General features: G+C 36.1%; 1 protein-coding gene across 4 annotated transcripts in view; it reads right to left on the reverse strand.

The window, feature by feature from the left end:
* Positions 1–26833, reverse strand: part of CTNNA3 (catenin alpha 3) — a 1946492-nt gene that overhangs the window by 631171 nt on the left and 1288488 nt on the right. For all 4 annotated transcript variants that reach the window (XM_037805370.1, XM_037805369.1, XM_037805372.1 and 1 more), the window contains one exon: positions 10778–10934. In XM_037805370.1, the coding sequence (XP_037661298.1) occupies positions 10778–10934 (157 nt within the window). The remainder of the gene's footprint in view (positions 1–10777; positions 10935–26833) is intronic.

A 26833-nucleotide genomic window follows, 5' to 3' on the forward strand; every position in this document is an offset into this window, starting at 1 on the left:
TAAGATATCTCTACATTTCTAGTCTTTGTGTGTCATCTGCTGGCCTTTGCCTGTCATCTACAGCCTCTGCAAAACTCACAAAAAATTCCCATTTAATTTCTTATGCCAACCTGTGATATATCATAACAACACGGGGTAAGTTGTGATCTGTAAGGGATAACTGTATCTAGATTTCAGGAACCAATTCACAAAGAAAGAGTCCAGTCACAAGGCTGAACATCTCTCCCTCCATTAAAGTTCCCATGTAGTTAAGTGAAGAGGATTTATGTGCAATTTATTATAGAAACATAAAGTGCAAAAATTACCATTGTGACAGGTAAATGAAACTTTGCACACAGATATTAGGTGATGACATGGGAATTAAACTATGCTTTATGTATTGAATTATTTAGATATAAAAAAATGCACATATTTTACACTCCTCCCATGACCATAAAGTTTTAGAGCTATATCCAAAAAACTGAATTTCAACCATATCTGAAAGGACCTGAAATTGACTAAAATGCACCATAGTTTCAAAGATAATTCTCCAGTTATTTTGGTGAACTATACTATACTATTGAAATAGGCTTAAGTAAGACAGCTCCTTGAGAGAGTTATCTTTCTCACACCTAGTTTGAATTTTAAAAATGGTCTGCCAATGATGTTAATAATAGTAGTTATCTTTGATCGACTTACTATTTCCCAGACACTAGTCAGAACATTTTTAATATATAATTTTACTTAATTCTTCCAACCATGCAAGAATGTAAGCTCGAAGAGGGCAGGGTTATATGTCTATTTTGTTGACTTTTCTATATCTAGGACTTAAAACAGTCCTATCACCTATTAGGTATTCAGTAAATACTTGTTAAATAAATGAGTGAATTAATGAATACGTGATGTAATCATTAACATTTTTGAAGAAGGCATTTAAGCAGTCAGAGAGGGCAATTTATTTCCTAATGTTCTTAGATCTGGAAGGAAATGGCAGAATTGTCTACTCCAAGCATATTTAACTCCCTCTAACAGGCTTTATTCTTTCTATATTCCTCATAGTCTCTAGAGATAAAACCTACTGCATTTGATGTCTAATCTAATGAGTTACTTTAGTAGTGAAGTTTTAGTAAGAATAATATGTGCTTTGTGAGAATGTAATTTTTGGCTGCACTTTATATATATATATATATATATATATATATATATATATATAGACACACACACACACACACACACACATATACACATACATATATACACACACCCATACACACACACGTATATACACACATATACATATATATATGATTGATCACAGCACAGCCTTTGGATTCACTCTTTAAGCAGGAGTTTTTACAGGTTTGCTAAACATCCCCAGGATGCTTTCAGACCCTAAATCTATGCAAGCACATACTTACAAACTCAGATATGTGACTTTCTGTTTTCAGCTCTTGGGTCTGCACCCTGTGGCTAGCAGGAAGAATGCTGCATTTCATGTTCTGAGCAGGATTTTGGGGAGCATTGGGTGTGGACCATCCTGCTCTAACCTGCCTAAAAACCCTTCAGCTCTGGCTGAAGTCTTTGGGTTCTCAAAAGGCACAAATCTGAGACCATTAGTGGCTGAAGCAGTGTTGTGTGGGAAAGAGGAACTTCCTTCTAATCCTTCATGTAGATTATAAAATGCCCCACAGGATTCACCATATTAAGGATTTTTATTCATTCAAATTCTACTGATTAAATGCATGAGCTTAGAATTGAGACACTGCCCAGAAATAAACATAAACAAATGAAATTATGAGACTTGCTTTGATTCTCTGTTTTGGTTGAAAGTCTGTCAATATATCTGACTATTGCAAATAATATGGCTATAAATATCGCACATATACTCACTGAGAAAATTTAAAGCAGATTCTTTATGAAAAGTATAGTTCATCATTCAGAGCCTTTGTAAGTACATAACTGATGCATCATCAGAAATTAGGAAGTATTTTTTTACATAAGACTAAAGTGCAAACCTATGGTGCTATTTATGTCATCAGTAAGATTTTGATGACTACCTCTATCTTAAAGTTCTAGTAGAAATTCTTGTCTAACTGATTTTGACAAAGTTAAAAAAGGAATACTAATTAACGCTTTTCTAAAGATGTAATTCATAATATCCAAACATCAGTTCTGTAGTATACCTATTGTTCATTCAAATGTGTTCACTTTTAGTAAGCCTGCCTGTTAATACATGGAATAATGTGTGATAAATTCCAGTTCATATGCCCAAACTACTCTTCAGCCATGTAAGCATAAGCAGTAATTCAAAATGTAATTACCAATAGAGCAATAATGGATTAATTTGGGGAAGTCTATTCAGTCATTTTTGAATACACACTTTCTCCCTGTTTTTCTGTGACTTATGTAAAGTCATGTGTATAATTCCTCTGCAGTATGTACAATGATCACTGAGTTGCATACATTCACATGAAAATGTAACCACAGAGTACACCAGGAAAAAACTTACAGCCACAACAATACTGCCTATTGTTTTTAGCCAGTGGAACAGGAGATTCTGGCTGCAAGTCATCCCTGGACTAGTCTATTGAAGAAGTTGCTTTTCTGGATAAATGGAAACTGGGTTATTCAGCTAGTCACCCAGCCAGCTTTCACCTCCTATTATTACATCTCATATGTGTTATCTGAGATTTTAATTTATTGGAGTTGGGATGGAGAAAGTGAAGAAACACCCATTGTATATTGGATTTATTTTCACTTTTAAGATCAAATGAAGCATTTTTTTAGTTTTACACCACCTACTTTTATAAGAATGGTTTTAGCATCTGGAGTTAGTGTTCTGAAAAGCTGATACAGTCTATGATACTCCTATTTAAATACATTTTACATGGCTTGCCTTTTTCTATAGAATTCAGGGCTCTACATAATGTCAAGTATTAGCTTTTTAGCCAAGTCTCAATTCAGATGTACCCCTTGCTCTTACAATACTGGTTAACTTGCTGTCCACTGAACCACTGTGCATTTTCACAGCCATTGGTCCATGCTTTTTGCCCTTTCTGGGATGTTCTTGCACTTTTAAAATTCAAATCATCAGCTATCCACATCATCAGCTATCCCTTAAAAATGCTTCCCTCAATACCGTAATATTCCAGCAACAGTGATTTCACAGCATTTTGTTTAAATAACTAGTATAGTCCTTTCAGAGTCTGATTTACATATACTAGATTGTGAGTTACATGAAAACTAACATTGTGCCTTTTATTCCTGTGCCGGTTTATATATTTATGTCCCCCAGAAAAAGCCATATTCTTTAACGCATTCTTGTGGGGGCGGACGTATTAGTGTGGATTGGGTTGGAACCTATTGGTTCAGTGTCCATGGAGATGTGACCCACCCAACTGTAGGTGATAACTCTGATTGGATAATATCCATGGAGACATGGCCCTGCCCATTCAGCATGGGCCTTGTTTAGTTTACTGGAGCACTATATAAGCTCAGACAGAAGGAACTCACAGCGATCTGGAGCTGAGACAGACATTTTGAAGATGGCTATTGGAAGCTGATGTAGATATTTTGGAGAATGCCATTTTGAAATGCAACCTGGGATCAAGCAGACACCAGCCACATGCCTTCCCAGCTAACAGAGGTTTTCCGGATTCCAGTGGCCTTTCTCCAGTGAAGGTACCTGTTCTAGCTTGCTAATGCTACTGGAATGCAAAACACCAGGAATGGATTGGCTTTTATAAAAGGGGGTTTATTTGGTTACACAGTTACAGTCTCAAGGCCATAAAGTGTCCAAATCGGGTACCTTCACTGGAGCTGGCGTCTGCTCCAAAGTTCTGGTTTCAAAATGGCTTTCTCCCAGGATGCTCCTTTCTAGGCTGCAGTTCCTCAAAAATGTCACTCTTAGTTGGACTTGGGGTATTTGTCCTCTCTCAGCTTCTCTGGAGCAAGAGTCTGCTTTCAACAGCCGTCTTCAAACTGTCTCTCATCTGCAGCTCCTGTGCTTTCTTCAAAGTGTCCCTCTTGGCTGTAGCTCCTCTTCAAAATGTCACTCACAGCTGCACTGTGTTCCTTCTGTTTGTCAGCTCATTCATATGGCTCCACTGATCAAGGCCCACCCTGAATGGGTGGGGCATGCCTCCAGAGAAATATCTCATCAGAGTTATCACCCACAGTTGGGTGGGGCACATTTCCATGCAAACACTCAAAGAATTCCAATCTAATCAGCACTAAAATGTCTGCCCCACAAGACTGCATCAAAGAATATGGCTTTTTCTGGGGAACATAATACATTCAAACCAGCACAGTACCCTTTGTTGATGGACACTTTATGGCCTTAAGACTATAACTGTATAACCAAATAAACCCCCTTTTATAAAAGCCAGTCCATTTCTGATGTTTTGCATTCTGGCAGCATTAGGAAACTAGAACAACTCCTTTAAAGCATTTTCCATTTCCCAGCATACTGCTATGCACATAGTAGAAATTTAAAACATGTCTATAAAAATACAATTTTGCAGAATATGAGCAAAGCTCAATTTGAAAAGGATATAGATTGTATGTGAAACAATTCATGCCTTGATGCTTTTAATCAGCTAAAAGTCCAAATAGCCATAGATAGGTGCAATATATGGTAATAGGCTATCCATTAAAATTATTTTATAAAATTCATATTTACATAGATATTTACTACATTGTTTCTATTTTACCCTACTTCCTTTCCCATAAACATTATATTGAGATTTAATAGTGCTTTGTTTATATAAAATAAATTTGACATTATGATCTTACTAACAACATTATGTATTTATTTATTTTTAATTTATGAAAGAAAATTGAAAAGCTATTTTCATTTTCCTTCATCAAATGATTTATGTAACAAATTTGTAGAAGCTAAAGATCATGTTCACTAAAATGTTGTGAACAAAGAAGCTTGTTAGGGCATTTTTGATGGCAATATGACTTATTTTTCTGTCCCTAACTCAAGGTCACAGAACATTGTAATGATTACTGCTGAAAGTTATTTTTCATAAATTGAAGATTTTTAAAATATCCATTTAATGAAAGCATAAGACATACACCCTGAAAAGTTAATTTTGGCACAAAATTCTAAAAGGAATAAATATTTCATTCAGCAAATACCTACTGAGAGTCTTCAAGCAAAACTGGATGCAGGGGATTCAATCAGGAAGATTCTGATGTAATTAAGGTAAGAGATATTGGTTTGAACTGAAGTGATGACAGTGGACATGGAGAAAATGAACATATAAAAGAAAATTTGGGGGTAAGAAATAAAGAAAATCATGAAGAACCCCTCAATTCTATAATTTGCTGAGTGTCAGTATAACACTATTAAAATGAGAACACCTTTTACAATAAAAGAATAGCAGTGCTAACTCAAAGCAAGTTAATAAGTAGTCAATCTCTGTTTCAGAAAACTCCAAATCATTGTCAGCAGTATCCTCCATTCCTCAAGCGTCCCTTGTCTCCAACAAACCCTACTGTCACAGCTGCCTTGCAAGTTGTCTCTTCCAGTAACGTTAACTAATTGTTCAAACTCCAGTACCCTGCATAGGGTTTAGCATTTTAAATTACGCAATAAATATTTAATGAAAGAATGAAGAAATGCATGAAAGAAATGGTGTACCTGTGCAAAACTTCAAATGTAATAAGTTTTTAAAAATTATTGGATAGTTCTTATGGTTCAAATCTTTTCCACCTTCTATTAAAATTTAACTCTTCTAAAATCTGTTCCTTACGATTAATTCTCTTTATGAGTTAATTAACATATACAATAGTTCAAAAAGCTAATACAGGGACTAATGTGTTTCCACTTCCAGATTTGCATCTTAAATAGAGATCCTAATGTTTATACTCCCAAAGTTACCACAGCTGTCTGGTAGGACAAAGCTCCTCAACTCTCATCACTTATACACACAAGCAAACACATCCTCTGCCTAGATGTAGGGCAGACCTTTATGTGCTTAAAGATAATCTTCAGAAAAGTCACTTTTTGAGAGGTATGGTGTTACATGCATTTCAGAGTGATCAGACAGTGAATGGTGGTGATAAGCCTTGTAATCAGTGATAAAAGAAAAAGTTTGGGGACAAATGCATTTTGAAGAATTTCTCTAACTACTTAAAAAGATTTTGGCTTGATTGCATAAATAACATTAAATTAAGAAGAACCTCTTTTGAACTAGAGAGAATTTAGCTTGACAACCATCTCTTTTGCTTTCATAAGTTTTTTTTTTTCCTGTTCATTGCTTAATTTTCTTTTTTACACATAAAATTTATAAAAATCTAGTAAATGAGTAAGTTGGAAATATTCCTTATGATTCTCAAGAAAGAAATGATTGCATTATGTTTTGAGTATTCTGTGTATAAGAGGAAAAGAAATAACCCAAATATGGCTTCTGAACTCATGAATCTTTGATTTTTTTTATCATGAGAAGTTTGATGATGATATTTCTTTGTGTATGTGTTGCACAGCTCTATTCTGATAAGATACATGTATATATATAGAACTATAACCTAAATTTAGTCATTTTAGTGACTGTCAGGTGTACAATTCAGTGGTGTTAAATACGTTCACAATGTGGGGCTGTTGTGCTACAGTCACACCATTTATTGTCCAAAGTTTACACATAAACTTTTTTTATCATCACTTTTTAAATCATCACAATATTTCTGTACTTAGAATTGAAATAGATTAATTTAAAAACATGTGGTATTAGAGATACATACCCTTATTTCAAGATCCTATAGTCAATATTGGATCATCTCATCTCTTAAAATATGGGCAGAAGGCAAACACTTCAACACATGATCTCTACCTGTGCTAGTCAAATAACAATCCAAGAATCTTTTTCCCACTCTGTGCTGGTTTGGATGCATTATGTCCCCCAAGAAAAAGCCATGATCCTTTAATCCAATCACATAGGATCTTCAGATTAGGTTGTTTCCATGGCAATGTGACACGGGTGATACCTTTGATTAGATTATTTCCATGGAGTTGTGGCCCTGCCCATTCAGTGTGGGTCTTGATTAGTTTACTGGAGTACTTTAAAAAGAACCACACAGGCCCAGATGTTTGCTGCAACCAAGAAACATTTTGGAGATGGCCATTGAAAGTAGACTTTTGCTAGTCCAGAGTTTGCCTGGGAGAAACTAAGAGAACATGCCCAGAACCCTAGAGAGAAACGTCCTGGGAGAATGCCATTTTGAAACCAGAACCCCAAAGCAGACACCAGCCACGTGCCTGTCCCTTCCCAGATGACAGAAGTTTTCTAGGTGTCATTGGTGTTCTTCAGTGAGATTACCCTATTGTTGATGCCTTTGTTTGGACACTTTTATGGCCTTAGAACCATAACTTTGTAACCCTTTATAAAAGCCAATCCATTTCTGGCATTTTACATTAGTGAATCAGAACACACTCACTTTAGGTTTTAATTTTAATTTACATTTTAATCTGGAGAGCTTTCTGAGAGTTCTCAAAATTTTTATAAATGACACAGGAGAAAATGAAAGTCTTTTCAGGTACCCTATTCTTTGTTCTTATTTTAAAAAAAAAAAAAAGAATTGAGTGTTGCTATTGACTTCTGAAAGTCTAAGAAAAAGGGGAAATATATTTAAAACTTTGCAAGCACACTATTCTCTTGGTAAATCACAATACAGATACCTTCTGAACTGACTTATCAGTCTATCAACCTAATAGAGAAACCAGAACTCTGTGAATACAAACAACAACTTATTATTCTAAATAATAATTTTTAAGTTGTACTGGAGAAGTCATTCACTGCTGATCACAACTGCAACTTTTTCTAAGAAAATCTGCTCCATACACAAATCCCCACTTTGTAGCAATCTTAATCACAGCTCTTTGAACCATTACTGGGTATCTAAAATAAAGTATCCCATCTGTTGGTTGTGATCTTCGACTAGGACTTCTGACCTGGTACAACAAAGGTGCACAGGATCAGTTAGATACTTTCACTTTTATTTGGCTGGAGGGATTCTGAGAAAAGATATCCATTACATGATGAAAAAGAAGCAGAATTTAAGCCAATGTTAAACAAATACAAAGTAAGGTTATGAAGATCAGACACCTGAGAAAGAAATGGAAGTGATCCACTGGTTTGGGGAAATAAGTGTGGTTGTCTACTCAACAGTCAATCCACACACACACACCCTTTTTTTTTATGCTGATTAAATTCTGATTTTGGTTGGGTAGTAAGAGATAAACAATAAAGGCTAAATTATGCCTGTTCTCAGACAAGGGGACTGCTAGAACCTCATTACACCAGCTCATGAGAGCTGATTTCTGTATCACTATCCACCTCGGAATTCAGTGACATCATACCTTGATACCTACAAAGATAAGTATATTTATACCACAGAAAATAGCAAGCGCAACAAAGCAGAACACCCCTGCCCTGCCAAGAGCCAGTTGCTAAACATCAATCAGTACACAACTCTCTATACCAATCATGGAAATCTCATTTCCCTTTGCCTAGTGATTGGCACAGGAGTGGATACAGAACCAAGTACTGACAAGTGAGAGAAAGTCTGACAGAAGGTTTCTGAGAAAGATTACTTCTTAATAAGATAAAGCCACAAATCACCTTCCCTCCCTGCTTTAAGGTGGTATTGTGTGAGGATATAATGCTTTGAGACTCAACCATGAGGAAAGGTCAACAGAATCCAAAGATGCTTACATAAAGCACCACCAACCATGGCATTGGAAGGGTAGGTTCACCCTGGGAGAAATTCACAATGTGTTTAGGAAATAGCAGAGTGTCTTTTCTATAAATAACTTAAAAACAATAAAATATAGATTACATATTAGTCTATTTTTTATTATCACTCTGTACTGGCAATTTCCACAAATGGTGGTGCTAAGATACTCCTCCCCATGCAGCTGGATTGTTGCTACCCAATTTCCCTGCTGTGCTGGGGCTAGAAAGCACAGAATCAATTATTTCAAATATCTAGTTACATGAAATAATTACATTTCTATTACTTAAAATATTTTTATATGAGTTTTCTGTTATAGGCAAACATCCTAAACTGTCAAAATAATCCACAGAAAGGAGCAGAGACAGAAGGTTGCTCAATCAGATTAATTCAGCGCTAAAGGCAAAGCCAAGAGCTCTTGTTCTGAGGGTCCAGGAGTTGCCTGGATCCCAGGCCTTCCACAGCTCTACTCACACAAGGCCTGGTCAATTAGGGCGCCCATTCTTGCATGTCCAGGAGATTCCCCCTACAGTGATTTCCTATAGAGTCAGTATCCTCATTTTCAATTGTCTTTTCATTGATTATTATGAGTGGGTTTCCTTGCCTTGTAACCAAAAGAACCAATCAAAAACAGAAGCTAACATTCAACAATTAGTTTACAAAACACTTCCCCAGTATAAGATACTGATTGGATTCACATCTCAAAATCTATACTAAGGAAATACAAAATGGACAAAACTATATTTATTGCATTGTTTGTAATAATTAAAATTAGAATTTATCCAAATGTTAAAAAAATGAAAATACCTAGATGAATGATTTTTTTTTTTTTTTGAAGAGCATATAATAATGTCGGAAACTACAGCTGAATATTATGTGGAAAAAAACAATTTCATATAAATGGCATGACACAATTATTTTAAAATATTGTTGAACTACAAAGAAAAATGCTGGAAGGAAATAAATCAGACATCAATAGTTGTTCTTTCTGAATAGTAGGGTTAAGGCCTATTTTTATTTTCTTACATATATTTCTGTATTTCCAAAATGCTTTACTCTGTAGAAATGAAATTATTTTTAAATAATGAAATATCATATATTTTATTCTCATTACTATATCAGGAAAATATTATAGGTTTTTGGAATACTTTTTCAGGATAAGAATGTATACATGTATGAAAGTAATGAATGCAACAGATTAGACAGAAATACAATGCCAGTTAAAAATATGAAACGATGGTAGCTATTCATAAGTGTTTACATTTTACAAAAAAAGAGGATACTATCATGTTCCAAGATAATCCATATTTCAAAAAAAAAATTGAAGAGAAAAGTGCAATTCAATTTACTTTAAATAGAGGTTTTAAGAAGAGGCTTATTTTTTAAGGGGGAGAATAGAAAGTATTTAGTTCTTTCCTGTTTCAACAGCATAACCAAAACTTGAGTTATGCTCCTAAGGGTGTGGCTTTATGAGAGTGATTTCACAATCCTGTGGGATGCCATTCTAATCTGCGATGAGAGAATCTGGGCCTCACATGAAATCTCAACCCCCTCTGATACTGCCAAAGTTAAATGTTTATACTTGATTCTTTGATTCCTTGGACTAGCACTGTTCAAATATGTACACCAGTAATTAAAATACCATATTGTATCTCAAATCAGTGAAAAGTTTTCCCATATGTGTACTTTTTTTCCGGATGGAGAAGATTTTGGTTCACAAAGAAGTACAGGCAATTCAAGGGGTCTAAGTATATTAGGGGAAAAAAAAATCTGATTTATTTGAAAATCCAGGAAAAGCCTAAACTTCCACTTAATGTTTTCCATTAAGCCTTACTCATGAATAAGAATTTACTTTAGATACAAGCGAAAATTGTTGAATTGTAAAGAGAACCAGCCAGGAGGCTCTAATAACACAAGTGCTGCTACTACATAGAGGCACTTTGCTTCCAGAAAGTCCATCATTTTAAAAAATAATCTCATAATATTACACAGATTAATTATATTCAATATATTTCTATTTAATAAAATAAAAAAGAATAAATAAAGACCAAAAACCTACCAGATACAGCAAGGAAGTCATCAATGCTTGTAATGTCATCTACAGCTTCAGTGAGGACATGTATATGATTCTCCCATGTGCGTTTATACATTTCCATGGTGTTTTTCACCACTTGGCTTTTAGGTCTTGCAGCCAAAGCAAGTGTGGCATTAATAACCTGTAAAGATATAGAATGTTTACTCGGTGATTTCTTTGCAATAGTTCCCCTGTGAACATGGCAGATATATTTTCTAAAGATCAGATTTACTCATCTTTAACAACTAGGAAACTGGTAAAATGCCCCACATGTAAATCCCTCTTTGCTTTGGTAATAAGTTAATTTTAGTAATAATTTAATTATTTTTAAAGCTGTTTATTGTCAATGCACAAAGAACTACAGACATAAAGATAAGTGGTGCCAACTTTTAAGGAGCTTGTTTACTATTCAAGAGGTCAACGACATATGACTATATTCAATGTAGTAATACAATAAATACCATAAGAAAAAAACATTAGTCCATAGGCTTTAGAGACCAAAGAGATCACTTTCAGCTGTAATGCCAAGGAAAGACTTCAGGGAAGAAGTGGCCATTTGGATTCATGTTGTACAGCTAGGTAGTGAATGCTCATTATATGCAAATCACTAGAGTAAGAGCTTTGACTTCCTTAAGGGCTTCTACAATTTCACCAGTGGACATTCATTCATTCCTTCCATTGTTCATTCAGCATTTCAAATGTGTACTGAATACCTTTTATGTATCAAGCACTGTTTTGGGTTCTAGAGATATGGCAATGAAAAAGACACAAGCAAAACTCACTGCCCTCATTAAGCTTATATTCCAGTGAGGGAGACAGACAACAAATTAAACAAAGTATATAGTCTATTAGATTCTTATGAGAAATAAGAAGAAAAAATAGAGCAGGGAAGGGGGTAAGGAGTTCATGGGGTGGGGAAGGTAAGAAGTTTACAATGTTAGAAGGCTTCATGTAAAAGGGGACATTTGAGTAAAATCATTAATGGGAAAGAATTTTGGTACAGGGAAGTGGCAAGACTCAAGATGTGACAAAACAGAAGAAGTGCTATAAGAATGGTGAGCATTCTCATCTGGAGCATGGGTATGCAAAAGGGACCAGCAAAAGCTCTAGGCTGTTCTGTTCAGGATTGTGGCATTATTAGGAAGGCACTGGAGAGTCCTTGCTGACTTGATCAGTTTGTACCAGACAACATTTGAGAAAAATGAACTTGGCAGCTAAACATTGCTGGTGACTGCAACAGATTAGAAGAGTGAAAAAAGAGCCTGGACTCTGACAGTGGAGGTAATCAAAAGGACTAGACAGGACTTTTAACTAAGTAAAGAAAGATGAGGATAGGTCAAAGATTATTGCCAGAGATACTATGATTCCATTACCAATTCTATGGTAAAATAATACTTAAGGACATGGGGAAACCTGTCCACAATTTCTGCAATGAAAGTAGATTAAAGCATTATGCTCCATAGGATGCCATTTCCAGATATAAAATGTATGTATTCAAAGATGCAAGAAATAAAAGCAAGATGAACACATGCAACAACTAACAACAATTCTCTCTGGGTAATAGAATTTCTGGTGCTTCTTATTTTCTTTTTTGCGTGTGTAACTGAATTTTTCAGATTCTCTCCAGTAAATATGTCTTACTTGTGTATTCAGAATAAATGAAGTTATTGTTCAAAGAAAGATGATTGCCAAAGTTTGCCATGTGTAACAGGGAGAATGACTTTAGTGTTAACCAAAAACAAAGGAGAGTTCAGTAAGTCAGACTAGGTTGAGGAGGCAGACGTTTGCAGTTGTTGTGTAGGACAGTGTTGATGAAGGGCATTAGATGTCAACTTTCTTATCAGATAGGTTGAGTTCGAAGTGGTTCTTGGTTTTCCATACAAAGTACACAGTGTGCAATCAGAGATATGGTACAGAAGCTCACAAACAAGTTTTATCATTAAAATACTCATTCATTTATTCATGCACTGAAAGAAATTATTATTGTGGAGCAAGTATATACCAGACTCTCCACTGGGCAGTGATAACATCATTTGGAAAAGATGCCACCAGGATTTTCCGTACTAAAACAGTCTGTAATCTAGTAAGGGACCCTGCCAAAAGCCAGACAGTTGCAACATACCAGTGGCTCTCAGACTTGAGCTTGTATCTGAATCACCAGAGGGTTTATTAAAGCAGACTGCCACACCCCAAGATATTCTGATTCAGTAGGTCTGAGATGGGGTCTGAGAATTTGTATTTCTAACAAGTTCCCAGGTGAAGCTGATGCCACTGATCTGGGGACCCCATTCTGAAAACCACTGCAATATAGAATAGTAAATGTTATAATGTTGGGGCTATTTTAAGGCACACACTAGATGCCCTATAACAAATGAGAAGCGCACCCAGCTCCATAAGAGAATACTTCCCAAAGGAGGTGATACCCAAGCTGAAATACAAAAAAAATAAGTATAAATTAGTAGAAAAAGTGAAGATATCCTTTTAGGAAGAGGTAATGGCATGTGAAAAGACCCAGAAACAAGACAGAGCCTAACCCCACCACTTAGGGAATGTTCAGGAGAGAGGAGACAGTAATATGATAAGAAAGATATTGAGGAAGAAAAAAAAAGAGAGAGCAGAGGATATGTGGGAGTGATAAGGATGAAAGAAGGGATTATCAAAAAAGAAGGTGGAAAACTAGGGTATTAAAGGGTCACAAGATGAGTACAAGACTTTTCCAAAAGGTCAAATGCTGTTGGAGAGTAAAAAATAACAAGGACTAAAAAAAGTTTTGAATTTGGAAACAGAATTCATCAGCAGAGCAGAATGGTGAACACAGCATTCAGATTTCACCAAAATATAACAGCAACAGTAACAAGAAGTTTTTTCTTCTAAGTAACCTAAAGGATGCACCTAACATAAATGCCTCACTTTCAAGAAATTATTGTAGGTAGACGAGGGGAGAAATTGGTTGCTTGAATATATTGTGTTGATATCTTCTACTTTTATTTCTTTTTATGAAAGCAGAACATATTAAATTTTAAGAAAACATACACTAACTTTAGGAATAATTCGTGTGCAGTGTGCCTTTTACTCCAGTTTTAGAGTTTTATTAACCTATTAACTTACATTGCATGTCTGTGTTCACTGTAAAGGCTCTGGTCTTTGGTGTTTCATTGTTCTTACAATTGGACAACTGTGTACATATATGGTTTGGCTGAAATTATGACTTTACAGAGAGGCTTATGTTTAATCTACTGGTGCAGAACCCTCAGTGGGGACATGGAGTCATGAGTAAAAGGCTATATTTTCTAAGAATATTTTCAGTTCTGCTGCTGAGCCAATTTATCTGATTCAACACTGCAACCTATGAGGAAACCTTATCCTGCTTAACTTTCATATTTAGCTTAAATCTAAGAGCAAACTCAATTGATGAGGGTTACTCTTTAAGGTAGAAGAAATCTCCATCCAAATGTTACACTCCTATAACTTTGAGCCTCTTCATGCATAACTAATGACTAGTAAAATGCATTATGTTGATTTCTGAGGCACTTTGTTTCCTTGGATTATAGTTGAGAATGTGTATGTTTCATATCACCTTCTCCCTGTCACTCATTCAGTCCTTATTCATCTTTGGAAAAAGTGTATTTAAATTCAGGTGTTCATTATATCTTAATGGGACTATTTTAATCACCTTCTGAGTGGTTTCCTACTTCTGGTTGCTATTTGTTACAAGCCATTCTCCTAACTACAAACACATGTCTTTCTCAAATGCAGAAGTGATTATGTCACTCCCTTGCTCGTAACCTTTGATAGACTCCCAGTTGACCAAAGATAACATGCAAATTTCTTTTCACTAATTTAGAGTCTAAAAGCCTTCACAGGCTGGCCCTTACAGTGCTGTAATGATCTCCCTCACATGCACATTCCAGCCACACTGCTTCAGCTCCTTTCCCTGATCACACTATGTGTCTTTATAATTCTGTGACTTTGCTCTTACAACCAAATCCGCTTCAATGTCCTTGCTCTATTCCTTTCTCTCCTCTTGTCCATCTATTTAAAAAAATTCCTTGAAATGTCATCACTTACTGTGAATCTCGTCCCATTCCCTATCTGGGAAACAAAGTAAAGAGTAAAATAAACTAGTAGGAGAATGAAGCAGACAGGTAAAGAGGGAAAAAAATGCCAACAGAGAGAAAACAATAACCTCAGAAAGCAGAAGAGAGCTGGGAATCGACTGTTTTCAGAGCTTCCTAGTTCTGGTAATAGTCCTCAGAAATAGTAATAATAATATTAATAAGAGTAACTAAATACTAACACTCATAAAGCCATACTATGTGCCAGGCAATCTTCCAAGTACTTTCTATGTATTAACTCATTTAATTTTTATAACAACTCAATGAGGTAGGTGCCTACATTACCACTATTTTTCAGACATCAACACTAGGTTCAGCTATTTAGGATTTGCACACTGTCTCAAGTTTTCCTTTGTTTGTTTGGCAAGATCACTCAGATATAAAATGGAAGAGCTGTCAACTTGACCCAGGATCCAAGCTCTTAACTGCTAAACCATATTACTTTCCATAGTAATTTGTGATGCCAGAAGTGAGTTGATCCTTAAAACCAAAGGGACCGCACTGAAGGAAACATTGCAATGACTAGCATGGGGGCAGGAAGGCTGTGGGGAAGAGGGGGAGGTGAGTTGAATTTTGTCAGAGAAAGTAATTAAGGCAAGGGAATTGAGGAAGTTTATAGAGGTAGTGAGGCAGCCTAGAACAGGGAGAAGGGGAGAGAAGGAGCCCTTGAGTAAGGACAGTTAATCAAGGTCAGGAGAGCCTGTCCTGACAGACAACCCGCCTGTGGCTACCCACAAAGGCAAAACACCCAGGGGCAGTCGACTCACACAAATGCACTATCTATCACCAGGCCCTGAAGACAAGGGAGGGAAAGAGAAAGCCTGGAACAAGGAAAGGGGAGGGGGGGTAAGTAAAGCCAATCTATAAAAGCAAATTGCCCCACATTGCCAGGGCCTCTCTCCTTTCTCACCTTTCTTTGTGATAGTGCTGGCACATTCCTCTCACATGTGTACCTAATAAATTTTCTGCCTGCTTACTCTATGCTGTGCTGTGTCCTTGAATTCTTTCCTGCAACATAGCCAAGAACCTGGAAGCCGAAATTTTGCAACAGTAGAACATGGAATCAAGGACTTGGGAAGAGTTCTAGTTAGCCCCTTCCCCATTGGATATGGCTTCTGCTATCCCACCTACATTCCTTGCCCATTGATAAAGGTTGGTGTTTGGAGCTGGGTGTTCTTTTTCTGACTTAGCACACAACTTGATTCTCGGAATCCTCCTTCCTCATGGAGGTCTGTCAGAACCAGCTCCGGTCGGACTCCAGGCATTGGGCCACCTGGCATCCCAGGCAGAAGCCAGCTTAGTTGGTTTCACCAGGTCCCACTCTACCCCTTCCAGGCTTCCCACCCTTTCTACTGGTATGTGGCCAAGTTCTCAGCACACCTCAGGTTCATCCCCCTCCCATTTTTATGATAGATCAGATAGATAATTTTCATTACATCCTGTACAAATTTGCCTTGGAAAACCCATCCAAACTAGGTTCAGAATATTTAGGGTTTGCAGACCATCTCAAGGTTTCATTCATTTGACTGTTTGTTACTGGTATCAGAAGTTTATGTTTCAGGACCCCTCACTTGTACAGGCTCCTTCTAAGACACTGGGAGGGGGTTCACATGGTCATTTGTTATGGTAAAACCTGCCACAGTTATTTTGGGATCCAGCTAAGGGTAAGGTGAGTTAAGGATACATGTGTTAGGGTTTAGTGAGCCAATTTCAAGTTGTTTATAGTTACATCCATGTGTCTCCTTCACTGCTCTCAGCACTTGTAGTGCTGACATCACATCAACAGAAGAACATTGACTCTCCTGATTACATACCACCTCCTTCCTCAAAATCTCTCAATCTACACCAAAACAAAGAATGAATTGTCTAGTTTCTCTACAGAAAGTAATAATACAAAAAATAAGTTTTTTTAAGAGATGATCAACAAGTTTGCCAGAAAGAAAGAGAGAGAGAGAGAGAGAGAGAGAGAGAGAACAGGAAGGAAGGAAGGAAGGAAGGAAGGAAGGAAGGAATGAAGGAAGGAAGGAAGGAAGGAAAGAAAGAAAGAGAAAGAAAGAAAGATGGAAATGGAAAGGGAAAAATATTATGGAGGTATGTCTGGCAGATAATTGATAAAAATGTAACACTTCTGGGGATTTTGTGATACTTTGGTGTTTGGCAGCTTTTGAAAAATGCAAATTAGTTGTTTATTTTTTGCATTCTAAATAAATACCCACTTTTGTATTGTTTTCCCTTAAAGAAGTCCCTCAAATGGTATAACCTTTGGGACCCACACAGCCTGGCCACAACCAAGCAGTGTATTTTTCATAAAAAGCTACCTATCTTATGAAATGATAAAATGAACATGGATTCCCCGTGTTCATCTGAACTCTGTCTTGATAATGAGGTGATGACTTTGTTTCCTTAGGGAAAATAGCAGCACCAGAAAAAGAAGATTTTACTAATGTTGTAGAATATTTAATCCTCTATGGACACAAGCCCACATTCCTCTTTTGGTTTGACAATTACTTTCTTCAAAAAATTCCTACTTTACTTCTAAAATTTGGTTGTCTATAGAAGTATTGTAATAATCATAAGACTTACATTATTTAGTGCCTATACTGTGCCAGACACTGTTTCTAAATTCTTGATTTTCGTTAAGTTTTGTTTAATCCAATGAGGGAGATACTATCAGAATTCCCATGTTATTGATGAAAGAATGGAGGCACAAAGAAATTGAGTAATTTGCCCAAGGTTATAGGCAGGATGCTAGACTGGGAGCCAGTGGACTTAGTTTACAGTTTTACTTTGCTTCAAACTGATTTCATGTCCATAGAACATTCATATAATTTCCCTCAGGACTCATTTTCCCAGACACAAGAGATATGTGTACACTGAAGCTGGGGTGGGAGCAGTGTTTGAAATGGACCATCTCTCTGAGGTTCTTCACATTTTAATATTCAAATTTTATGCTATCAGCTGATGTATACATGTCTTCTGTTATATAGGGCTCAAAAAAAATTACTTAAAAAGTGAAAATAAATCTATGTAATTTAATTTTCCCTAGAGATATTTCAATATTGGCATTAATACAACTAATCTTAAAAATCTTAGTTAACATAGCAGAAACACTATGTATTAAAAAAATGAGTTATGTCTAGTACCTTTAGGTCTGATTACCTCAGTGTCGTGGCATGTAGAAATAATTAAAATAACTAGATATATGATGCCACAAATATATCCAAGCTTATATATGAGATGAATTTAAATGACACCTATTTAAATTGGTAACACCGTAATTTCAGAATTCTAGCAACTATGATAATTACATGAAATTCAATACTTTGATTCTGCACACTCTTTTCTTAGATGCTTAAATGCTGTTCAACTACCAAAATGTTTCTTATTTTCTTTGCTGTTTTCCACATTTCTTTAATCTTGATAACCTTTAGTATTTTCCCTTCTCTCCTATTATACTTCCTTTACGGGACATTATTCTTACATTTTGAAAGTAACGTATGCAAATATTCTTATCATGAATCTCCATAGCTACAACTTTATATTAAATGGAAAAGTTGTTTTGGGAAGGGGAGTTGGAGAATAAGTGGGGAAGGAGGGGGAACCATAACTTGTCATGAACTCCCACAGGTTCACACACAATTAATGAGATTCCATTCAATTTAGACCTCAAAACCTTTTAATCTCCTTACTCCATGAAGGGATGATACCTGCATGATAGGATTACTCACACTAAAATTCTCATAAGGCTTTAACTTGCCTTTGGATACACATGTAATAAATGAAGTAACCTACTCTAGGGGTTAAATAATTTTTTAAAATGGAAGAGGGAAAAGCTTATTTATCAGAGGATATAGCTTTCTTTGAAAGTGCATTCTATTACAAGCTTCCATTCTCTTAATCCATGCTGCTAGAGAAAAGTATAATAAAAAAAAAAAAAAAAAAACCTAGGACACCACTCAGGTTATAGAAAATATAATAAACAGTAAAAATAATGCTCCTCAGAATGTCTATAAAAGATAATCATTCCACATGAAAATAATATATATATATATATATATATATATATATATATTCTGACTTCTGCACTAAAAATTAAGACTGTACAACCTTTAATAAAGAGCAATAAGAGTAAATGAGTGAAGAAAAGAATATCAAATGAGTTGTTTGAGTTAATATAAAAAATCACTAATAAGTAGGTTACATGGATGGAAAATGGGATTTGGAGTCAGACTGCACATTTTAATCGAGCTCCATTACTTATCAGTTTGTGAGATTTTAGACAAGTTGTTTACTCCCAGAGTCTCAATTCCCTTATCTGTAATGGTCATAAAATGCTTATTGCAAAGGTTGGCAAAATTAGATTACGGAAGTAAAGCAACCATTACTCACCTAGCACAGAGTTAGGCATTTCACAAATTTTGCTTCCATGAAAATAGTTTGGAAGAAAACAAAGTAAATTCAGGAATTAAAGAAAACAAACAAAAAACACTGTTTACACAAACACTCATACACATACAATAATAAAAACACTCATAAAATAATTTTGATAGACTTATTCATTTTGATAGGCTAACTAGGGGACTCTCCCTTGGTTAAATAAATATGAATTTAAGGAAAACTGAATTTAGAGAGAGACACTCTTTTTGTGGCTTACCTATAACTTATAATTAAAACAAGAGAAAAGTTGCCTTGAAAAAGAGAATAAAAAGAAACCAATATTGTATATTACAATTTAAAGTAATGGAAAAATACATCAATTTTCAATGGTGAAAAAGCAGAGAAAACAGATTTTTGAATTCATTATAATCTGCTACACAGGGACTTAATAAATTCAGAGTTTGAAGAGGAAGAAATTTCTACTCCTTTCCAAATCATCTGGGGCTCAAGCGGAGGAATGCAGAATGAATTTGACATCTTTGCCAAATTAATAATTCCTCCCTTTAGGAAAGTAATTTTGTGTCAGAAATGTCTACAAAATTTCCTTTCAATGCACCATCAAATTTCATATAAATTTAAAGGTAAAATGCAACCTATTCACTAATTGTCAAAATGTGTTTTATAATAAGAGATTGGCAAATGTAAAAAAATAGAAAGCATATGTTTGCAATATCTGAATACTTGAGAAAGAGGAATGAAGTGGGAGGCCTCACACTACCTGACTTTAAAGCATAGTGCAAAGCAACAGTGGTCAAAACAGGAAGAAACTGAATTAAAGATAGATATACTGACCAATGGAATCAAACTGAGTATTCAGAAATAGACCCTCTCATCTATGGACAATTGGTCTTTTTTTTTTTTTTTTTTTTTTTTTGTATTTAAAAATTTTTTAATTTTAATATAAGGCAAAATAAAATGATTGGATTATATCTTAATTCTAATCTTGGCAGAATTGTTTATTTTTGTCTATATATTATTAAACAATACACCCTTTAAATACTAAAGTTAATTTTAATTATTAATTTTCAATTATACATAAGTGTTTCCTACATAAGACAAATCCTTTTTAGGATTTCAATACATCTTGTGAGAATGAAGTAAAAACTGAATGTTAAAGTATTAAAAATCAGTACCAGTAAAATAACTTAGATGAAGATAAAGAACTAAAAAAGTTTTATTTTTTCACTACAAAAGATTCAAAACAATAGACTAGAAAATGCTTAGGAAAGACACTGCCTTATACTTTGAGTCTATGAAAAATGTTCAGTTAGTTAGGCTGAATTTTTTTTTAATTAAATTCAGTTTTATTGAAATACATTCACACACCATACAATCATCCATGATATACAATCCACTGTCCACAGTATGATAACATAGTTATGACAATTGATTTTTGATAAGGCAGTCAAGCCAACACAACTGGGACAGAGCAGCATCTTCAATAAATGGTGTTAGGAGAACTGGATATCCATTTCCAAAAGAATGAAAGAGGACTCCTCTCTCACACCTTATACAAAAATTAACTTGAAATGAATCAAAGACCTAAACATTAGCACTAAGACCTTAAGACTTTTAGAAAAAATGTAGCAAAATATCCTAAAGACCTTGTGATAGGAGATGGTCTCTAGACCTTACAACCATAGTGCAAGCAAACAAAGACATAAATAAGTGGGATTTCCTCAAAATTAAACACTTTTTTACATCAAAGGACTTTGTCAGAAAAGTCAAAAGGCAGCCTACACAATGGGAGAAAATATTTGGAAACCACATATCAGATAAGGGTTTAATATCCAGAATATGTAAAGGAACATACAACCCATCAAAAGAAGGACAAAAACCCAATTTAAAAATGGGCAAAAGAAGTGGACAGACACTTTTCCAAAAGTATATACAAATGGCTCAAAAATGTATAAAAAGATGCTCAATTTCACTGACTATTAGGGAAATGCAAATCAAAACCATAATGAGATATCACCTCACACCTAATAGAATGGCCTTATATTATTAAAAAAAACAAACCTGAAAATTACAAGTGTTGGAGAGGATATGGAGAAAGAGGCACACATTCACTGTTGGTGGGAATGTAGAATGGTGCTGCCACTCTGGAAGGCAGTGTTGTGGTTCCTCAGGAAGCTAAGTATAGAATTACCATATGATCCAGCAATTCCAATATTAGGTATATACTCAGGGGAACTGAAAGTTAAGACACAAATGGACATTTGTATACCAATGTTTATAATGGCATTATTCATGTTTGCCAAGAGATGGAAACAGCCCAAATGTCCATCAACAGATGAGTGGATAAACAAATTGTGGTATACACACATGTTGGAATATTACATGGCTGTAAGACAGAACAAAGTCATGGATCATATAACAATGTGAATGAACCTTGAGGATGTTATGGTGAGTGAAGTTAGCCAGAAATGAAAGGACAAATACTCTGTGGTCTCACTAATATGAACTAACATTAATGAGCAAACTTTTAGTGTTCAAGTTGAGAACATAGGTTATCAGGAGATAGAAAGAGGGTAGAGATCAAGCATTTGAGGCTGAAGGATTATAGAATGTTCAGCAGGATTGATAGTATAGATCCAGAAATAGATGGCACATTATGGTGTGATGGTAGCACAATATTGTAAGTATACTGAACAAAGATGTATGTAAATAAAGTAGAAAGAGGAAGGTTAGGGGCATGTATGACACCAGAAGGAAAGATAAATGATAAAGACTGGGACTGTATAACTTTGAGAAACCTAGAGTAGTCAATGATGGTGACTAAATGTACAAATACAAAAATGCTTTTACATGTGGGAGAACAAATGAAAGTCAACCTTGTAAGGTGTCAGAAAAATGGGTGGTTCTAGGGAAAAGTATAATAAATGCAAACTGGAGTCTATGGTTAACAGTAACATTGTGAAATGCTTCAATTAAATGTAACAAAGGCAATATACCAAAGCTAAATGTCTATGAAAGGGGGATATAAGGAAGGTATATGGGATTCTTGGTAGTGGTGTAGTTGTCTGACCTTATTATCATATTGTATTGTATTTTTAAAATCTTTTTTATTATTCTTTTCCAAAAAAATTTTTTTTGAGTAATGAATTTGTTTAAGTGCTGATTGTGGTGATGAATGCACAACTATATGATGATACTATGAACAACTGATTGTACACTATGGATGACTGTACGGTATGTGAATATATCTCTGTAATATTACAGGGAAAAATATAAACAGAGGGACACAAGTGATGGAGAAAGCATGGAGAGAGGGATGTACCTACTTACCGTTGGCAGGGAAGTAGAATTGTGTAGCATATCTGGAGGACATTGTGGTGGTACCACAAGAAGCCAAGTATGTGGGTGCCATGAGATCCTGTAACCTCATTATGGGGTATATCCTTGGAAGATCTGAGAGCAGGGGCATGAATGGACATTTGCACACTGGTTTTATGGTGGCAGTATTCATGATTTGCAATGGATGGAGGTGGTCCAAGTGTACATCAACTAATGAACAGAATGGTGAACTGTGGTGTATGCATACAATATTGAGCAGCTCCAAGAAGGAATGAAGTGTTGAGACATGCAAGTAGGTGAATGGATTTTGAAGGCAGCATTTTGAGGGAAATACACCAGAAATGAAAAGACAAACATTATAATGCCTAACTAATATGGACTAATATAATGTGTAAGCTCTGAGAATTGAATCTTAGAGCACTGCTTATCAGAAGATTGCTTATTGTAATGGTCCCTGGATTGTAAGCTTTTACAGCAGTCATATCTATTCCTGAGTTGTAATGGTTACCTCCAAATTCTGAAGTGCTGAACTCTTTGTGCATAACCAGGTTTGTATCTGGAAATTTGGGTATCTATGGACATCTGAAACTCAGAGCTAGAGCTTGACTTCTATGAATGTCAGTATTAACTCATAAAGCAACTATTTAAAAAGCTGAAAAAGAATTCAGCCTTCAATTAGAGACATGAATATAGCTGATCTGGTTAGGACGAAAGCAAATCAGGCCAAAGGGTAAAGGATGATATTGACTACGTTTTACAACTTCAACTTCTGTGTGAAACCAAGGGAAGAGATATTTATTTAGTGCAGGACCTATATTTTCTGTAGCACACTAAATAATTTAACTTGTGTGGTCAATTTATTCAAACACCATAATTACATGGAACTTTAAATAAGAAGTGAGATCTGGTAGGTTTGTACAGGTTAGTGTGAAAACCCAATACATCCCAAAGTAATTTGGGCAGAGTATAAAAATGAATTTGTAGAAACTCCCTGAGGAACTGGGGAAAAAGTGTGGAAATGTTGGACTTCTCTACCTCGGCTATTACTGATATTCTCACAAATGTTGAGGACTATCAACAAACTAATCAGAAGTAAAAAGATTGAATCAGGGGCAAGATGGCAGAGTGGTGAGGTGTAGGTTTTAGTTACTACTTCATAGCAGTAGGTAGAAAGCGTGGAGCAGACATCTGAGAGCAATTTGACTTTGGGCATATTTCATACAACACTCATGAACATGGGGAACAGCTGACATCAGCGAGATCTCTAAGTTCTTGCGGCCAGGGGACCCATGCCCCTCCCTGCCAGGCTCAGTCCCGTCGGAGGAGGGTCCATCAGTGCTGGGAATGAGGATGGAGAACTGCAGTTGTGGCTCTTATTGAAAACTCAGTCTGCTGATCCAAACTCCAAACAGATAGACTGAGACCAGACACCGGAGAATCGGGGAGCAGTCAGCCCAGGAGAGAGGAGATAAGGCTAGCAAAAACAGCAAAAAAAAAACACACCAAAAATAAAAACAGAGACTTTTTGGAGTTCTGGTGAATGGAGAAGGGCAGGCTCAAACAGAGTCAGGCTCATATGCAAAACCAGAAGGCAAGTTTCCTTGTCTGAAGAGCCAGTTTCTCTGCTTTCTTGATTTTTCCTTAATGGCCCTAATCTCCTTATCTCTTAGCATTTCAATAGCCCATTAGATCTGCAAGGAGGGACCTTCTTTTCTTTTTCTTTTCTTTCTTTTTTTTTTTTTATCTTTTTCTCTTTTTCTAAAACAATTACTCCAGGAAGCCCATTACAGAAAGCCTCAAAGACTTGGAATATGGGCCCAGACAAGAGCAGAGCTAAGAGAGCTCTGAGACACAAGGCAATAAGTCCAGTGGCTGAGAAAATTCGCTAAACACCACAACTTCCCAAGAAAAGGGGGCATCCCCTTACAGCCATCTTCCCAGTGGGCTGGGAAAGCTCCTGCCCGGGGCCAGCACCACAGCCCACAGTTGCCCCAAACAAGCCAGTGTGATAGGAAGTGTTTCCAACAACAACACACACATACCACAATATTGGGCATGGACAATAGCCTTTCCCACATACTCAGCTAATTGTCTCGGAGCTGGGAAGGCGGAGCTGTGTGAAAAGGGGGAAATTAATACACCCCATTCAGCCATCCTATCAGCAGACTGGGAATGCCGCTACACAGCCCCACAGCCCAGAACCTCCCTTGGGGGATGGTACTCATCTGTGACGTAGCACAGTTGTCCCTCAGCAGAGGACCTAGGAGTGCAAGGCTTGGAAGAGGGACCCACTCGCGAGTCCCAGGGACCATATGCCAAATCCAAGGACTTGTGGGTCAACGGCAGAGACAAACCGTGGCAAGACTGAACTGAAGGATTAGACTATTGTAACAGCTTTAAATCTCCAGGAACACCTGGGAAATTTGATAATTAAAGCTGCCCCTCCTCCCTAAATGCTCAGAAACATGACCCATATGCAGGGCTGGCAACACCAACTACACACACAAGCCTGGTGCACCAATTGGACCCCACAAGACTCACATACCCACTCACCACAAAAACAAAGTGGGGGATAACTGGCTTGAGGGGAATAGGTGGCTCGCAGATGCCACCTGCTGGTTAGTTAAAGTGTATTCCACAAAGCTATAGATCTGAATAGATCTGACATATTAGAGATAAGGGTTTTAATTGGTCTACATATCCCAAAGAACCCTATCAAGTTAAGCAAATGCCAAGAGGCCAAAAACAACAGAAAATTTTAAAGCATATTAAAAAAAAAACAGAAGAAACACCCAAACACTCAAATCAAAAGATCAGATGAGGCACAGTACTTGGAGCAATTAATCAAAGAACTAAAGACAAACAATGAGAGCATGGCACAGGATATAAAGGACTTGAAGAAGACCCTAGAAAAGCATAAAGAAGAAATTGCAAGAGTAAATAAAAAAATAGATGCTCTTATGGAAATAAAAGAAACTGTTGACCAAATTAAAAAGATTCTGGATACTCATAGCATAAGACTAGAGGAATATGAACAACAAATCAGTGACCTGGAGGGCAACAGAATGGAAAATGAAAGAACAAAAGAAAGAGTGGGGAAAAAATTGAAATGGACCTCAGGGATATGACAGATAATATAAAACATCCAAATATAGGAATCACTGGTGTTCCAGAAGGGGAAGAGAAGGGTAAAGGTCTAGGAGAGTATTCAAAGAAATTGTTCATGAAAACTTCCCAAATCTTCTAAACACCATGAATACACAAATCATAAATGCCCAGTGAACTCCAAATAGAATAAATCCAAATAAACCCACTCCTAGACATACTCTGATCACACTGTCAAATACTGAAGAGAAGGAGCAAGTTCTGAAAACAGCAAGAGAAAAGCAACTCACCACATACAAAGGAAACAGCATAAGACTAAGTAATGACTACTCAGCAGCCACCATGGAGGTGAGAAGGCAGTGTTATGACATCTTTAAAATTCTGGAGAAAAAAACTGCCAACCAAGAATTCTTTATCCAGCACAGCTCTCCTTCAAATTTGAGGGAGAGCTTAAATTTTTCACAGACAAACGAACACTGAGAGAATTTGCTAACAAGAAACCTGCCCTACTTGAGATACTAAAGAGAGCCCTACCGACAGAGAAACAAATAGAGAGAGAGAGAGATGGAGAAATCTTCTTTACTAAAGAGATTCACTATGGGTACATTAAAGGACATTAAGAGAGAGAGGGAAAAATATCTGACAAACATAAACCAAAGGATAAGATGGCTGATTCAAGAAATGCCTTCACAGTAATAAGGTTGAAAGTAAATGGATTAAACTCCCAAATCAAAAGATATAGATTGGCAGAATGGATCAAAAAAAAATGAACCATAAATATGTTGCATACAAGAGACTCATCTTAGACACAAGGACACAAAGAAATTGAAAGTGAAAGTATGAAAAAATATTTCATGCAAGCTACAGCCAAAAGAAAGCAGGAGTAGCAATTTTAATCTCAGATGAAATAGTCTTTAAATGCAAGGATGTTATGAGAGACAAAGAGGGCCACTACATACTAATAAAAGGGGCAATCCAACAAGAAGAAATGACAATGATAAATGTTTATGCACCCAATCATGGTGACACAAAATACATGAGACAAATGCTGGCAAAACTAAAGGAAGCAATTGATGTTTCCATAATA

Source organism: Choloepus didactylus, chromosome 15 (assembly GCF_015220235.1).
Source record: "Choloepus didactylus isolate mChoDid1 chromosome 15, mChoDid1.pri, whole genome shotgun sequence".
NCBI classification, from domain to species: Eukaryota; Metazoa; Chordata; class Mammalia; order Pilosa; family Megalonychidae; genus Choloepus; species Choloepus didactylus.